This window comes from Pan paniscus, chromosome 23 (assembly GCF_029289425.2).
Source record: "Pan paniscus chromosome 23, NHGRI_mPanPan1-v2.0_pri, whole genome shotgun sequence".
Taxonomy (NCBI): domain Eukaryota; kingdom Metazoa; phylum Chordata; class Mammalia; order Primates; family Hominidae; genus Pan; species Pan paniscus.
Genome location: NC_085927.1, coordinates 37,788,346 through 37,805,145, shown reverse-complemented (window position 1 = coordinate 37,805,145; position 16,800 = coordinate 37,788,346). Strand labels below are relative to the sequence as shown.

At 55.7% G+C, this 16,800-nt stretch overlaps 1 protein-coding gene and 1 long non-coding RNA gene across 2 annotated transcripts in view; both read left to right on the top strand.

The window, feature by feature from the left end:
• The first annotated feature begins 6,434 nt into the window (after positions 1–6,434).
• The window catches only part of MN1 (MN1 proto-oncogene, transcriptional regulator), a 55,060-nt gene continuing 44,694 nt past the window's right edge, over positions 6,435–16,800 (top strand). Inside the window, exon 1 of the mRNA XM_034948337.3 lies at positions 6,435–13,095. Coding sequence (XP_034804228.2) covers positions 9,306–13,095 — 3,790 coding nt within the window. The 5' untranslated portion in view covers positions 6,435–9,305. The remainder of the gene's footprint in view (positions 13,096–16,800) is intronic.
• On the top strand, positions 13,845–15,043 carry LOC134730137 (uncharacterized). Its single transcript, XR_010111807.1, has 2 exons — positions 13,845–14,441; positions 14,639–15,043. It is a non-coding gene; the product is annotated as an uncharacterized LOC134730137 (long non-coding RNA).

Genomic DNA, 16,800 nt, shown 5'->3' with positions numbered 1-16,800 from the left:
ATGCTCTAAGCCACCGCAGCACACCCCTCTGTAAGGAAAGTGAAGAGGGATGGGGCGCTGTAGAGCAAACAGGGACGCACCTGCCACATGCCGGCTGCCGTCGCTGCTGACACATGGAGGAGCTTGGCTGCAGACTCCAGCTGCACACAGGGCTCCTTCCTGGAAGATAAGCTCAGCCTGGGTCTTGGCATTGGGGGTGGTTCCTTCCAGTACTTGCTCCTTACCTCAGTGGAGACAGGGCATGCAGCCATGGGTGTCTGAGAGGGTGGGGGACAGGAGATGCAGGTGACAATCGACAGTGTGATTTGAAAGGTGTCGGCTAATGACTGGTCCATCCAAAGTTTTCCCATCATAGATGCTTATTTTGTTCTGTTTATGAGGCTGGCTTTCCAGCGAGGTTCTCGGTGGTAATGAGCCCACATTGCTGATGGCTGCAGGGAGGGAAAATGAAGAGGTGGGGAGGGAGGGGCTTGTGAGCATGCTAAATAGGTTTGTTGAATAACCTGCTGAACTTTTGCATTTTCTGACTAATTGTGTGGTATGTGACGCTTTATGAGTGATGGCTGTTTTTTTTTTTTTCCTCCTTTTTTTGCTGAATAGGGACTTTTTCAAGGGGAGGCTAACTGGGCCCTGGAGTCGCTGGGGCCTCCGTTCCAGCCTGTGGGGCTGGTTTGAGTTATTTTGGGAGCAGGGCCTGGGTTCAGCATACTTCGCTTAGAGAATGGAAAATAGAAGCTCATAGCTGGATGCCGTCTGGGGAAGAGAAACCCACGTAGATGGAGACATTGGCAGGATGGCTCTAGGACCCTACGTATCCGAGTATGAAACCAGGCCCTGCCATGCAGTCGCGATGTGGCTTTGAACACGTCGTTCTTGTACCAATCAGAGCCTCCATTCCAGAGGATAATGGAGATGCTTACTTCCTAGGGTTGCTTTCTGGATTCAGTGAGGTCTAAGAGAGCTTCTGTGTTCAGAAAAGGGGAGGTTTGTAGCATCGTTCCAATTCATGCTTTCAAGCAAGTGTCTCATTTCTGATCCTCCATGTCACAAGCTAAGCGTGTTGCTGTGCGGTTGAGATACTGGCTCTGGCTCTGAGCTAGACTCATGAAAATGGAGCGTCCCCGGGAAGGTTGAGTTGTCCAGGAGATCTGGAGGCTAGCGGCAAGCTATGGAGCCTCAGCCCCATGTGTCTGGTACCTGGGAAGTTGAAATGCCCTATGGTGGCCACAGCTCTTCTCCTGAGCAGGTAGCCCTGCCAGGCCAAGTGCGCTGGGGATACTTCTTGTTCCAGGTATCTTTTGAGGGGAAATTCAGTAGTTCCCTATACTGAAACCTTGTGATCAGACCCCAGAGACCTCAGGGGAGCAGCGAAGTAAAACAATAGAGAAAGCAGGGACCCCTCTTTAGGGCTGGGACTCTCCAGGGGCTTAGACCCAGGGCCAGGCATCAGAACTGTGGGCAAGGCGTCCTCTTTCCAGATGGTAGCCCTGGGTTTGAGAAAGGGAGAATCTTTGTGACTGATACGTGGGCTAATGGTGAAGTTGTGCTAGGCCTGGTTTGAGTTCTGGCTCTGACTCTTACTTGCCGTGTGACCTAAGGCAAGCTCCTTCACCTCTCTGTGCCTCAGTTTTCACTTTTATAAAATGGAAAAAGAATAGAACCTACCTCACAGGGTAGCTATGTAATATACTAACACTATAAAATATACTGTACATATATAATTTATATAAGTTATATAGTGGGGACTGGGTGCTTTCTCACACTTTTGCCTCCCTCACACACTTGGAGACAGGTCGGGGGTGGTGATACCGGGCTTTGAATCTAGGAGATCTGGCTCTCATTTAGAAATGCCCCTAAACCTACCCCAACTGAGAAATGGGCAGGAGGTCCTGCTCCGCAGAGAGCAGCATCTGTAATCACTGAACCAAGAGGGGACTCTTGTCTGTGCACGGGCCTGAGATGGAAGAGGCAGCAGGCACGGTCCTGCTCTGTGCTGGCTGCTTGGGTACAGACCTTAGACTTCCCCTCTCCCAAGCCCTGTTTCCAAGGAAACCAGGTAAAGATGGCTCCTGGGACCACAGTGAAGGCAAAGAAAAGGGAGACCCTCAGGTCTCCAGGGATATTTAAAACTCACCTTGGACAATGTCTCTTGGTCTTGCTTTAAACCTTTCCATAGCTCCCCAGAACAATGTCCAAACTTTCCCACCCGGCCTTGAGGTCCTCCTGATCCTGCCCCTTCCTCATACTGCTCTAAACTCACTTCTGCTTGAACCTTCCTGCACCCCGTCTAACATGATTACTCGTCTTGGAAAGTCCTGTGACCCTATTTGGTTGTCAAACTCCTATTCTACTTTCAAAACCCAACATTGGGAATCCTTCTCTATTATCCCTCCTTCCTGGCAGTTATTTTATCCCTTACAGGTGTGTAATGTAGTCGTTTCACATCAAATAGTAGGTTTCCTTTGATCTGGCTTGAAGGCTGGGACTGTGTCTGCTACATTTTTTCTTGAGTTCCTAGACCAGGCCCTGGGATATTATAAGCATTTGGTATGTACATAATGAACAGATCGAGGAGAGACCCCGAAAGACAGACATTGTGTGTAGCAAGATAGACGAGGTGCTGTTGCTTGGCAAACAGCAGACTATAGCTCCATGAGGGTCTCATGTCTTCTGACTCTAGTCATCTGCCCTCTCCTCTGTCCCGGTCATAGCTGGGGCTTCCTGGGATTGTGGTTCTGTTCTGCATCTCCCCGCATCCAAACACAGAAGAAATAATCATGGTCATAAGAGGGGCTGCCATTTAATGAATGTCTGTCCTGTGCCGTGCTCTGTTCCACTCTGAAAGCATTGTCTCCAGTCCCTATGCTGTATATCAACTGGCCTTCATGTCTCTTTCCAACAGGGGAAACTGAGGTTCAGAGAAAAAACTATTTTGCTTAAGGTCACGCAGCTCATAAGTGGTGAAGACAAGACTTGAATCTGAGTCTGTAATGCCCAAATCCTTGACCTTTCCACCACTGGCCCACTGGAGAGGCCTGTTCTGCCGACCCCAGGTGTCCGGAGAAGTAGCTTCCCCTCCAGTCCTTCTAGGAACATTGCCTGCAAGAAGGGCTTGAGCTTCTGTGGTCCCGGTGAGTTTCCAAGCTCCAAAGGATACGGGGGTTAGAGGAAGAAGGCTAAGGATATTGCTGTATGTGTGTATGTGTGTGTGTGTGTTTGTACTAGTTTCTCATGTTTGTGTGGGTGAGGGAGACACTGAGAATAATATGAATCATAATTTTGATAATATTTGGTAATAATCACAGTGGTAATAAAGGTTGCTAACACTTCTTGGCACTTACCATGTCCCCTGCACTGTGCTAAGTGTTTTACCTGAACGATCACATTCAGGTAGAGCAGGCCGTGGTTAAGAGACAGGCGTCAGCGTCAGGGAGATTAGAATCTCAGCTCTGCCATTGTTTGACTTTGGGAAAGTCCCTTGACTTTCTCGATCTCCTCATCTGTAGAATGGGTTCTGAGTCCCCACTTCATGGTGTTGCCGTGAGGATGACCATGGGTATAATGCACAAAGCACCAGCCTGACACGGAAGGAGCCTTCCATGTCCTGAAGCCAGTGGGCAGACTTGTCCACTATGGGGAGGGGTGTGTGTGTGTGTGTGTGCATGCTGACATCCCCACACTATGGAGGGGTGTGTGTGTGAGTACATGGATGCTGACATCCACACACTATGGAGGGGTGTGTGTGTGTGTGCTGACATAGCCACACGCTATGGAGGTGTATATGTGTGTGTGTGTGTGTGTGTGTGTGCTGACATAGCCACACACTATGGAGGTGTATATGTGTGTGTGTGCTGACATAGCCACACACTATGGAGGTGTATATGTGTGTGTGTGCTGACATAGCCACACACTATGGAGGTGTGTGTGTGCTGACATCCCCACACTATGGAGGGGTGTGTGTGTGAGTACATGGATGCTGACATCCACACACTATGGAGGGGTGTGTGTGTGTGTGCTGACATAGCCACACACTATGGAGGTGTATATGTGTGTGTGTGTGTGTGCTGACATAGCCACACACTATGGAGGTGTATATGTGTGTGTGTGTGCTGACATAGCCACACGCTATGGAGGTGTATATGTGTGTGTGTGTGTGCTGACATAGCCACACACTATGGAGGTGTATGTGTGTGTGTGTGCTGACATCCACACATTATGGAGGTGTACGTGTGTGTGTGTTGACAGCTACACACTATGGAGGTGTATGTGTGAGTGTGTGTATAAGTACATGGATGCTGACATCCACACACTATGGCGGGGTGTGTGTGTATGTGCTAACATAGCCACACGTTATGTAGGTGTATATGTGTGTGTGTGCTGACATCCACACACTATGGAGGGGTGTGTGTGTGTGTGAGTACGTGTATGCTGATATTGCTGTGTGCATGTGAGTGCATGTGTTTGCTGACACAGCCACACACTATGGAGGTAAGTGTGTACATGTGTCTGTGCTGGTGTTGGGGGCCAACGGGGCAGGCACGAAGGCTGTGTGTCTCCTGGGTGACGGGTATTGGGTGTGGGTTGCTTTGTGTTTCTATAGAGTGAGAGTTCACTGGTGGGCTGCAGGCTGAGGCTCCTGGGGTAGCTGAGGTGTGCCAGGCTCTCCATATCAGCGGTGAGTGCTCTGGGGGCCATCCCAGGCAGTTCCCCACTTGTCACCAGCTTAAAACATCCCTCTCCAGCTCTGGGGCCCCATCCAGCTGTGTCTCCTCCTTCCCTTGCCCAGAGGGCCTCCTCTGGCCGTTGCCAGCACACTCAGTGCCCCCGGAGGGGGACCTGGGGAGGGAGGAGGATGGAGAAAGCCCTGGCGGGTGGAGGGCCCTGAGGCTCCTGCTGCTCCCGGCTGTGCGCCTGCGGGGACTTTGAATTCATCTGAGCGCTAGGGGGCAATGTGTCTGTTCCAAAGAAACACTGCGGGACCTTGCGGGCGAAAGCACACACAGGCACACGCAGGGGCGCCCACACTGTGGAGGCGCACACGCCGGCGCATACACGGGCACAGATGGGCACAGGCTGTGAGGCACACGCCCTCACACTCGCAGAAAAAACAGACACACTGGAGCAGAGATACAGGCATGCAAGGGGTGAGGCAGCTGCACACACACAGGTACAAACGCAGTGGCTCACACACACAGAAATGCGGGGTTGGGGGACAGACAGAGAACATGCACCAAGACCCCCAAAGATCCATGCACGAACGCCGACGCAGGCATGGACAGAAACACACGCAGATGCCCCGCCACCCGCATACAAGCAAAGGCACAAAATGCAGACGTGTGCCACACACCCGCACAACATTTGCAGTGTTAAAGAAAGGTGACCGAGACACACATCCTGAACAGAAACTCCGCCAGGCCCAAACACTCCCTTCTTTCAGCCACTCACACACCTTGTGGAGCTAACTCTTGGAAACAGCCCCAGAAAAATACTCCCACACCCCCCCTCCCTGGAGCACACGGAATTATTCCACAGGAAACCTGCCCAGGTGTGCTGGAGACCCCCGCCCAGTCCTGTGTGAAGTCATGCCTCAGCTCTGCAGACGCCCCCATCCGGGTCTCCCCAGACGACAGGCCTGTGAGCCATTCTTCCCACCCTCCTGGCCCACCCCCAGGCACCAGACAGGTCCCCACTTTTCCCTATTTCCTCCAGACACAGAAACACAGGCGGCTCATAGGTGCCTCAGGAGACACCCATAGTCGAGAGCAGACTGAGTATGTGACCCAGTATCTTGGACTATGCCCAGGCCTTTGCCCATGTGGGGGCCTCTTCCTCACAACCAGGTTTTCCTATTGCCTCCCGCTTTTTGTCCAGGAGGTTGAAGATCCCCCCTGCTCTGTCTCGGGAGCCCCAGAGCCCCAGAGCCCCAGGGTCCTAGGCCCCGGGGCGGGGGAGGGGGGTGTCACTGGAGGGCCTACCCAAGCCTTTATTTCTTTGTGCCTAAATCAGCAAAGCCTCAGTCTTTTCTCTGGCTCTCACTTCCCTGTCACTTTGCTAAGTAATAATTTCCATGTCCAATTCCATTTCTTTTCTAGTTCTGAAACCTCTAAGCTATCAGCAAGAGGATAGTTCACATGAAAACTAATTACACAAAATCAATATTTAATCACAGACCAACAACCTGATCCTGCAGAAAAATCCTTTAAAAACTCCACCGCCCTGTACAAATACTTCTTCCCTATGCTTATTTATGGACCTCATTTTTGATGGGGGTAATTTTCATTTTTAATTTCAAAAAAGAAAAAATATATATGTCTGTGAACTTCCACAACAGGAAGGCCCCGGGAAAGGTCTTGGATCTGAGCTTGCTCTGGCTGAGTTTTAAAGTTGTTGGTTTTTCTTGTTTGTTTATTTTTAATTAAAAATTTTTTTGGGCGGGGGGCAATTTCTTAGGAATTCTGCCGCTACCCCAAAGTTGAGCCCATTTCCCCCCACCCCCCGGCATGTCGGTTCTGGCATACTTAGCACTGCCTTCCTAGCCGCAACTCCGGGGAGCAATGAATCTGCGCGTACGACATGGTAACTTTTTAACTCCGGCCCGCGAGGGTGGAGTGCTTAATCTAAGGTTTTTAAATAAAAAGGGCTCAGGGGTCGGTTTTATTATAACGTTTATTTCATTTCAGATTTCATGCGTAATTTAGCAAACGCTAGACAGACTCGGGCGATAAACACTTTCTTTTGTGGGGGGGAAAGGCATTTTCATACACCACGCTTAATTTTATTTAGATTTAATAGCGATATCAGGGGCACTTCAAAGAAAGTTCTTTTTTCGCCCTTCTCCTAAGAATGCGAATCTGCTAGCAAAATCGCCTCGTGCTATTTTATGGCAAGGAAAATTAAAGGCCTTCTCCCCCCTCCTTCCCTACACACACTTTAGGGAGGAACACACACACACACACACGCATGCACACACACACGCACGCACGCAGGCGCGCGCACACGCACACAGGCGCACAGAATAAACACCCCTATCCTCCATCACCTCTAACTTCCAACTTCTAATTGCAAGATAGATTTCAGCCTCTGTGGGGATCAGGACGATCTAAACATTTTAACTAAGATTATTGGGATAAATATTTCATAAAGAGCAGGGCAGATATTAAATTACTCCTATTGATTTTAGTATCACAGCCCAATTCCATTCCTCGGCCTCTTCAGTTTAATTGATCTCTTAAGGAGGCCAACTTCGCACCCGCAGAGGGCCCGGGTCTTGGACCGGGTGGCCCAGGGCAAGGTGTGCGGCCCGGCGTGTGCGCCCTCTTCGTGCGTGTCTTCTCGGGGTTCCCAGCCGCCTCGCAAGTCGCTCCGGTTACTGGGCTCAACCGATGTGCTCCCCCATAAAGTGGCTGGGTGACTGTGACTCCTTGGAGCCCACGCCGGCCGGTGAGAACCGGGAACCCCAGGCAGTGGGGAAGGGGAACAATTGTGAGCGCCCTAGTGACGGAGGAGTGAGCAAGCTCCCAGTTCTCTCGAGGAGAACCCTAACTTCGAGGTTCCCCGTCTGCTTTACCCTCCAAGAAAATCCCAGGGCCGGCTAACTTGGGCGCCGCTAGCGGAGAACGGAGTGTTCACCCCGGAGCCGAAGTGCAGTAGACACTTAGCGACTTTCCGTGGCGAGTCCAGGGTCTTTGCCTGGCGACCTCATTGTCTGAGCGCCCCGTACCGCTCACCGCCCACCTCCCCGCCCCCTGCCCACCCGGTGGGTCTCTCTCCAGTTGGGGGTGGGGAGTTGGGAACAGTGTGAATGGGAAGGGGGTGAACAAAGCCAAGCTCCCGCCATTCTCCTCCGCCTGCACCCTCTCCAGCTCGATGCGCCCGGAGGCCGGGGCGCGCCCCCAGCGCACTGACGCCGGACCCCGAGGAGAGGCGGGCGCAGGGGACCCCAGAGCTGGGGTAGTGCAGGTTCGTGGCGGGGGCTTCGGCAGCCAGGACCCCGGACCACCTTAAGAGCGAGCCCCGCCCCGGGCCCGGAACTTGGGCGGCGCTGATTGGTGCAAATGTAATGGCTGAAATTGATTGCTGAAATGCAAAACTTGTTGCTGCTTCTCCCGGCGCTGGGCGAGAGGCAGACACAGAGAGGGGAGCCGAGACCCTCGGAACGCCCCACGCAGAGCCCCCCCGCTAGTCGGGAGAGGGGTGCGCAGACCCCCCAGAGCTGCCCCCGCGCCCCCCTCCCCCCATTCCGGGCTCTGAGAGCGCAGCGGGAACGCCTTAGCCTGCTCGCCCGGCGTGGCCCCCCGACCCGCGTACGCCCCCCTCCCTCAGGTCCGAGAGGGACTCGCGAAGCACCTCAGCGCGGAGGCAGGGAACCGGAGCCTTGGAGCGACCCAACCCCTCGTCTCGCTGCCCTCCCGCGCCTGCAACGGTCCGCGGAGACTCCGGCGAACTCAGACACCCAACGGCGGAGAACAGAAGCGGCAGGCGGCGGACGTGGCCGCGAAGCTGCGCGCTGGGCGCAGCGCACCCGCTGCCGAGCAGAGGAGCCGCGCCTTTCCCCGACCCTCGTCTCCAGCCCCCGGCGCCTGCCGCCTCGCAGCCCCTCTGCGTCCTCGGCTCGGGGGCCGGCACCGGCGATGCCGAGCGGAGCCTCCAGTCCTCCGACCCGCTGAAGAAGCAGCAGCCGCTCGCCCGGAGCCTACGGGGATTGTGCGAGCGGATCGTGCTCGGTGGAGGCTCGGGCTGCGGGGCGCGGGGACTCCGGGGGGCGGGGGGAGGGACCGCTCTGTCGGTGCCCGGCGCTAGCCGCGGCTTTGAAGGGTCTCCCTCCCCTGCCCTTAGCAGCTCTGCCACGGACTCCGGGAGGCTGCGGGCGGCGTCCTGGGGGCTCCCCAGCAGACCCAATCGGACTTGAGAAGGTGATCGCTCTGCTCTCCCAACCCCCTTCCCTCCCCATTCCCCCCACTTAACTTTTTGTCTCCGTTCATCCGCGGCTTCGTCCCCTCCCCGCAGACCCACCCGCGGCTGTGACAACCGCCCGGGGCATGGGCCCCCCAACACGGCTCCTAGAGGCCCCGCGGCCTCGCAAGATGTGAGAGGCCCTCCCCGGGCAGAATCGGAGCTTCGGGAGAGGAGCTGATACCCCGCCCCCCGTCCCTCACATCAGGCGGGGTGGAGGTGCGCGCTGAGCCCCCGCGGTGCTGAGCGTCCCGGAGCGCCCAATCCTGGGCTGGAACGAGTAGCTGGCCGGAGGCGCGCCGCGGAGAGCCGGCTGTCATGCCCTATTGATCCCCCTCTGCCCCCCGCCAAGTATGTTTGGGCTGGACCAATTCGAGCCCCAGATCAACAGCAGGAACGCTGGCCAGGGCGAGAGGAACTTTAACGAGACCGGACTGAGCATGAACACCCACTTTAAGGCCCCGGCTTTCCACACTGGGGGGCCCCCTGGCCCTGTAGATCCTGCTATGAGCGCGCTGGGCGAACCCCCGATCTTGGGCATGAACATGGAGCCCTACGGCTTCCACGCGCGCGGCCACTCGGAGTTGCACGCAGGGGGGCTGCAAGCGCAGCCTGTGCACGGCTTCTTTGGCGGCCAGCAGCCTCACCACGGCCACCCGGGAAGTCATCATCCCCACCAGCATCACCCCCACTTTGGGGGCAACTTCGGTGGCCCGGACCCCGGGGCCTCGTGCCTGCACGGGGGTCGCCTGCTCGGCTACGGCGGCGCAGCCGGAGGCCTGGGCAGCCAGCCGCCCTTCGCCGAGGGCTATGAGCACATGGCGGAGAGCCAGGGGCCTGAGAGCTTCGGCCCGCAGCGACCGGGGAACCTCCCGGACTTCCACAGTTCAGGTGCCTCCGGCCACGCCGTGCCGGCCCCATGCCTGCCGCTGGACCAGAGCCCTAACCGAGCCGCCTCCTTCCACGGCCTGCCGTCCTCCAGCGGCTCCGATTCCCACAGTCTGGAGCCACGGAGGGTGACGAACCAAGGAGCCGTCGACTCGCTGGAATACAATTACCCGGGCGAGGCACCCTCGGGACATTTTGACATGTTTTCGCCCTCTGACTCCGAAGGGCAGCTGCCTCATTATGCAGCGGGTCGCCAGGTTCCCGGGGGCGCTTTCCCGGGCGCCTCGGCCATGCCCAGAGCTGCGGGCATGGTGGGCTTGTCCAAAATGCACGCCCAGCCACCGCAGCAGCAGCCCCAGCAGCAGCAGCAGCAGCAGCAGCCCCAGCAGCAGCAGCAGCAGCAGCATGGTGTGTTCTTTGAGAGGTTCGGTGGGGCCAGAAAGATGCCTGTGGGTCTGGAGCCCTCAGTGGGCTCCAGGCACCCGTTAATGCAGCCTCCCCAGCAGGCCCCGCCACCCCCTCAGCAGCAGCCCCCGCAGCAGCCGCCACAGCAGCAGCCGCCGCCGCCACCCGGGCTTCTAGTCCGACAAAATTCGTGCCCGCCTGCGCTCCCTCGGCCCCAGCAGGGCGAGGCGGGCACGCCCAGCGGCGGCCTGCAGGACGGAGGCCCCATGCTGCCCAGCCAGCACGCGCAATTCGAGTATCCCATCCACCGGCTGGAGAACCGGAGCATGCACCCTTATTCCGAGCCTGTTTTCAGCATGCAGCATCCTCCTCCGCAGCAGGCGCCCAACCAGCGGCTGCAGCATTTCGACGCGCCCCCCTACATGAACGTGGCCAAGAGGCCGCGCTTCGACTTTCCGGGCAGCGCGGGAGTGGACCGCTGCGCTTCGTGGAACGGCAGCATGCACAACGGCGCTCTGGATAATCACCTCTCCCCTTCCGCCTACCCAGGCCTACCCGGCGAGTTCACACCGCCTGTGCCCGACAGCTTCCCTTCGGGGCCGCCCCTGCAGCATCCGGCCCCGGACCACCAGTCCCTGCAGCAGCAGCAGCAGCAGCAACAGCAGCAACAGCAGCAGCAGCAACAGCAACAGCAACAGCAGCAGCAGCAGCAGCAGCAGCGCCAAAACGCGGCCCTCATGATTAAGCAGATGGCGTCGCGGAATCAGCAGCAGCGGCTGCGCCAGCCCAACCTGGCTCAGCTAGGCCACCCCGGGGACGTGGGCCAGGGCGGCCTGGTGCATGGCGGCCCGGTGGGCGGCTTGGCCCAGCCGAACTTTGAGCGCGAAGGCGGCAGCACGGGCGCCGGGCGTCTGGGCACCTTCGAGCAGCAGGCGCCGCACTTGGCGCAAGAGAGCGCGTGGTTCTCAGGTCCGCATCCGCCGCCCGGAGACCTGCTGCCCCGTAGGATGGGCGGCTCGGGTCTGCCCGCTGACTGTGGCCCGCACGACCCCAGCCTGGCGCCACCTCCTCCGCCTGGTGGCTCGGGGGTGCTGTTCCGGGGCCCTCTGCAGGAGCCGATGAGGATGCCCGGAGAGGGCCACGTGCCCGCGCTGCCTTCACCGGGCCTGCAGTTCGGGGGCAGTCTGGGAGGCCTGGGTCAGCTGCAGTCGCCCGGGGCGGGCGTGGGGCTCCCCAGCGCTGCTTCGGAGCGCCGGCCCCCGCCGCCGGACTTTGCTACGTCTGCGCTCGGGGGCCAGCCGGGCTTTCCGTTTGGTGCAGCCGGCCGGCAGGCCACGCCGCACAGCGGTCCAGGCGTGAACTCTCCCCCCAGCGCGGGAGGGGGCGGTGGCAGCTCTGGTGGCGGCGGTGGCGGGGGTGCCTACCCGCCGCAGCCTGATTTCCAGCCCAGCCAGCGCACCTCGGCCAGTAAATTGGGCGCGCTCTCGCTGGGCTCCTTCAACAAGCCCAGCTCCAAGGACAACCTGTTCGGCCAGAGCTGCCTGGCTGCGCTCTCCACCGCTTGCCAGAACATGATCGCCAGCCTCGGGGCCCCCAACCTCAACGTGACCTTCAACAAGAAGAACCCGCCAGAGGGCAAGAGGAAACTGAGCCAGAACGAGACCGACGGCGCGGCAGTGGCCGGCAACCCGGGCTCGGATTACTTCCCAGGAGGGACTGCTCCTGGGGCCCCAGGACCCGGAGGCCCGTCCGGGACCAGTAGCAGCGGCTCCAAAGCCTCGGGGCCGCCCAACCCGTCAGCCCAGGGGGACGGCACCAGCCTCTCCCCCAACTACACCCTGGAATCCACGTCGGGGAATGATGGCAAGCCGGTCCCCGGGGGCGGCGGCCGGGGACGGGGTCGCAGAAAAAGGGACAGTGGTCACGTGAGCCCTGGCACCTTCTTTGACAAGTACTCGGCGGCTCCGGACAGCGGGGGCGCACCTGGGGTGAGCCCAGGGCAGCAGCAAGCGTCAGGCGCAGCCGTCGGGGGAAGCTCCGCAGGCGAGACGCGCGGGGCACCGACGCCCCACGAAAAGGCGCTCACGTCGCCATCCTGGGGGAAGGGGGCTGAGTTGCTCCTGGGGGATCAGCCGGACCTCATTGGGTCCCTGGACGGCGGGGCCAAGTCGGACAGTAGTTCGCCAAACGTGGGTGAGTTCGCCTCGGACGAGGTGAGCACGAGCTACGCCAATGAGGACGAGGTGTCGTCCAGCTCTGACAACCCCCAGGCACTAGTTAAAGCGAGCAGGAGTCCCCTGGTGACCGGCTCGCCCAAACTCCCTCCCCGTGGGGTAGGCACCGGGGAACACGGACCGAAGGCGCCCCCGCCCGCCCTCGGCCTGGGTATCATGTCTAACTCTACCTCGACCCCTGACAGCTACGGCGGCGGTGGGGGCCCGGGCCATCCGGGCACTCCGGGCCTGGAGCAGGTCCGCACCCCGACGAGCAGCAGCGGCGCCCCGCCAACCGACGAGATCCACCCCCTGGAGATCCTTCAGGCGCAGATCCAGCTACAGAGGCAGCAGTTCAGCATCTCCGAGGACCAGCCTCTGGGGCTGAAGGGTGGCAAGAAGGGTGAGTGCGCCGTCGGGGCCTCAGGGGCGCAGAATGGCGACAGCGAGCTGGGCAGCTGCTGCTCCGAGGCGGTCAAGAGCGCCATGAGCACCATTGACCTGGACTCGCTGATGGCAGAGCACAGCGCTGCCTGGTACATGCCCGCTGACAAGGCCCTGGTGGACAGCGCGGACGACGACAAGACGTTGGCGCCCTGGGAGAAGGCCAAACCCCAGAACCCCAACAGCAAAGAAGGTATATGCACACCCGTTTTCCTCTCACTTCCCGGGTGACCCGCCCCATCCCCAGGGCAGGACTTAGCCTTTGCCTCTTGGGGTCCTTTGAGGTTTGGAGGGCACAAACCCTCTTAATCCCCAACTAGGAGCTGGTTATCCCACCTTTGCTTACACCAAGGGCTGTGAGGACAGACCCCCCGACACACACTGCCCCCAAGCCCCCCACATGCTACCAGGTAGATTCTAGTGCCACAGGGTGGCAAAAACTTAGATGGCAGCCCTTCGGGAATCTTGTAGAGTACCCCGCCCAGCCTCCCCCACACCCCCAGTTTTAGCTGAATTGCCCCTTCCCTTTCACACTAAGACCCCTCCCCACCCTCAACATTGAGGCTGGTTCCACTTTTTAGCAGCTGTGTGCCGCCTTCCCTGGCAGGACACCTGAGAAGTTGTGTTAACGCCTCCCACCTTTTCCTAGTTAGTCAGCCTCTAGCTCTAGTTCTTTTAGGTGCCAGCATCTTTAGGAAAAAAAAGTTACCAGCCCTGGTGTCGGCAGCATCACTCAGAGGCAACGCCTAATTTGACATTTGTTCCTAATGAATAGCTATTTTGTCTCTTCTTAACTATCAGAGTTTCATTGAAAAACGGGAGACCTGTGGGGGTTGCAGGAGGCAGGGAACCTTTTCAGGGTGCATCCCCTTGACATTTGGTGGGGTTGGGGAGGGGGAGTGCTGGGGTGGGGTCGGCTTGGACATCATTTGTGTATGGGGATATGGATATATACTCTTAAGACACAAAGGATCCGTGTTTGTCAATATCTCGCTTGGCTTTGGTGACAGATGTCCTGTCCCAGCTTTCGTTTGCATTCTAAGCACCCCCTCCCCACCAGGCCTGGAGGCCTTTAAGGTGGGTGGGGTGGGGTTAGTAAATGGGCTGCCATTCCAGTTAAAGTAATAACAGTTCTTTTTAACCTAAGGATGACTGGGTTGCCGTAGACATTTATTTTATCTGAATGGAGGTTTAAAATGTCTGTATATAAAGTGCGTGTGCGTGTGTGTGTGTATATATATATAGGTGTATATATAGGTATGTGTGTCTATATATGTATCTATATATATCTAATGGCTTCTTAAAATCAGGTAACATCATTTTTTTCTTTCTATGTTTTTCTTTTAAACTATAGTTGAATTCCCTTGGTTTCCCTAGACAGACTATCACCATGGAACCAGTGGCTGGCATTTTAACCTTGTTTTTGAAAATGTGTCCCCCCTCAGTGCAATTCTTGCCCTCTTTTACAGTTCTTTCCTCCTCTGCCTTCGTTTCCCTCATCCTCCCCACATCCTGCCATGTCTTGACCCTGGATTTAAGGTGAGGGTAGGTTTTAGGAGAATGGCATGGGGGCTGGGGGAGGCAAGAGGAGAGGAAGCGGGAGTGGGCTGGGAGTTGGGTGGTTCAGAACTTGGGGCTTTCAAGGCGCGCATCCCGGGTAGCTTTCCCGCTTAGGTTTTCTCATTCATGAATGCGGCCTCTCTGCTTTTTCTCTTTGTTCCGCGGTTACTGCCCAGCCCAGGACGCCCGGGACGCACTCTCTCATTTGAAGCCGGGTGTTTAGCATGCACAGCAGACGCTGCGGCCAGCATCAGCATTCTCCAGGCTTCTCCCAGGCAAGGCCATAAATTGGTTAGTTTGGGACCCTCAGCTTCTTCTCCCTTTTTTCCCCCCCCTTTTTAAAATCGAGTTGGACACAGCCTCCTGCTTGCTCCCCCCACCCCTTTATTTTCTTGTACACAACATCTCGATCTGGCCCGATCAATAGCTGGTTAGCACAAATCTCAGCCCCTGTCACTTCTACCTAGCCTGGCCTGGCCGCCCCTCCCCCTTCCCCTTCTCATCCTCCCCTCCCACTCCTAGTAATTAAGAACATATTGGCCAAAATGAGGTGAGAAAAGTTAAAAAAAAACAAAAAACAACCCTGATTTAAAGAATCCATTTAAGGAAAAACAGTAGCACTTCATCTTCAAGTCTTTTAAAGGGCCTTCATAGACTAGGTGGACAGGTATAGGGTCATTTTAATGAGATTTTTAGAAGATGTCTCTCCCCATCCCCTTTCCAGTCCTTCCTTTAGAGATGAAGATGCAGGCTGTGAATGAAGAAATGTCACCAAAGAAATGTTTTGTTTGTGTCATCATCACAGTCAGATGAATGAAAATATTTTTTAGAAACAGATGCTAGTCACTTTAGGGTTTATTTCTCCTGTAAGCTAAAGGAAGCCCTCCCCTGCACGTGGGGCAACAGGGACTTCCATCAGGGACCAGCAGGGCTGGCTGTCTTATAAGCACCAGCAGGGACACCCACTTGACCTCCTTTGTTTTCTACTCTGTGGTGTGGGAAGGACAGTTTCCTCGATAAAGCAGCGAATTGAGGTCACTCGAAGCTTCTGTAGCCTTGGGGTTGCTAGTTAAGGCTTTATAAGGTATCCGCATCTGAATCCTGCTCCCTTACTGGTAGTAAATAAGGATGATTAAACTTTTCATTATGATAGCACCCTGTAGTTCCATCTGCACACGTTGTATAAATAGGTACACAGAGCTTTCTACAGGCCCCTGAGTCCCCTCACTGAAAATCAGAGTGAAGTGTGCCACTTCGAAATAGAGACAGAAAAAAAAAATCATAGCAAAATGTTCTGCTTTTCCTTTAAAAACATGCTCATGGTCCCATTAGCCTTGAGCAGTGGTGTCCAATGGCTTCGAATAGACCTTCTCTAGGTACCAGCCCCAGCATTTTTTTTTCTACCCCCCTTGCAGGCAAAGCCCATTTTTGTAATGATATTTTATTTTGTCACGCCGTAAAACATGCCAGTACTAATGTGATTAAATATTAACACCGTTTCTGAAATTCTTCGCTCCAATGACAAAATACTAGTCGGTATTTAACAAAATGATCCGTGCTCGGATTGGAGGGAACGAATAAGTCTTCAGAACTGTACAAGGCGTGCAGCCACTGGGACGTGCCCAGATTGTCTTATGGGCTTGAGATGTCCTTTGGAGGGGAGGGAACTTGACTGGCAAGTTGTCGTTCTCGCAAAGTCTAGGCCAACATCACATGGGATGATGATTTTTTTAAGCCAGGAAATCTAGCTAGTCTCTCCAAATCATGCTTCTCTTGACTTCTTAATCAACCCACCCAACAACTTTTATATAATGCAACTTTACCTCTGAGCATGAGGCTCTATTTGTACAAAGTTGTGGTGGGGGAAGGGTGAGATTGTGGAAAGGAAAAAAAAAACAACAAAAAACAAAACCCAGCCTGAGTTTGGGCCTATTCAAACATCAATTAAATTGGTGAGAATTATATGAATTTAAAAAGAGTTTGCAAAATCATCCGCCTATCTTTGTAATAGGTGTGTGGCTACGGAAGAATTTCAACACAGAGAGGAGAGATAATGATAGATTATAGATAATGCATATTAAGTTGGAAAAAGTACGTTTTCTCCCCTCCTGCCCCTTACAATTTTCAAAAGTTGAATTAACCGTATTCTGTAATACGTTTATCTTTGCCAAACCTCCTTTCCCCTGGTAGCTCTATCTTGAAACCCAGGGCAGTCTTGAAGTACTCTTTCACATACATTGAAATGGGAGCAGTCTCGGTACACACTCTGCAAGCAATCCTGCCCTTTTTGGAAGTATGATATTTTTACAGTGATGCCAGAGAAATTTTTGGAATTTCA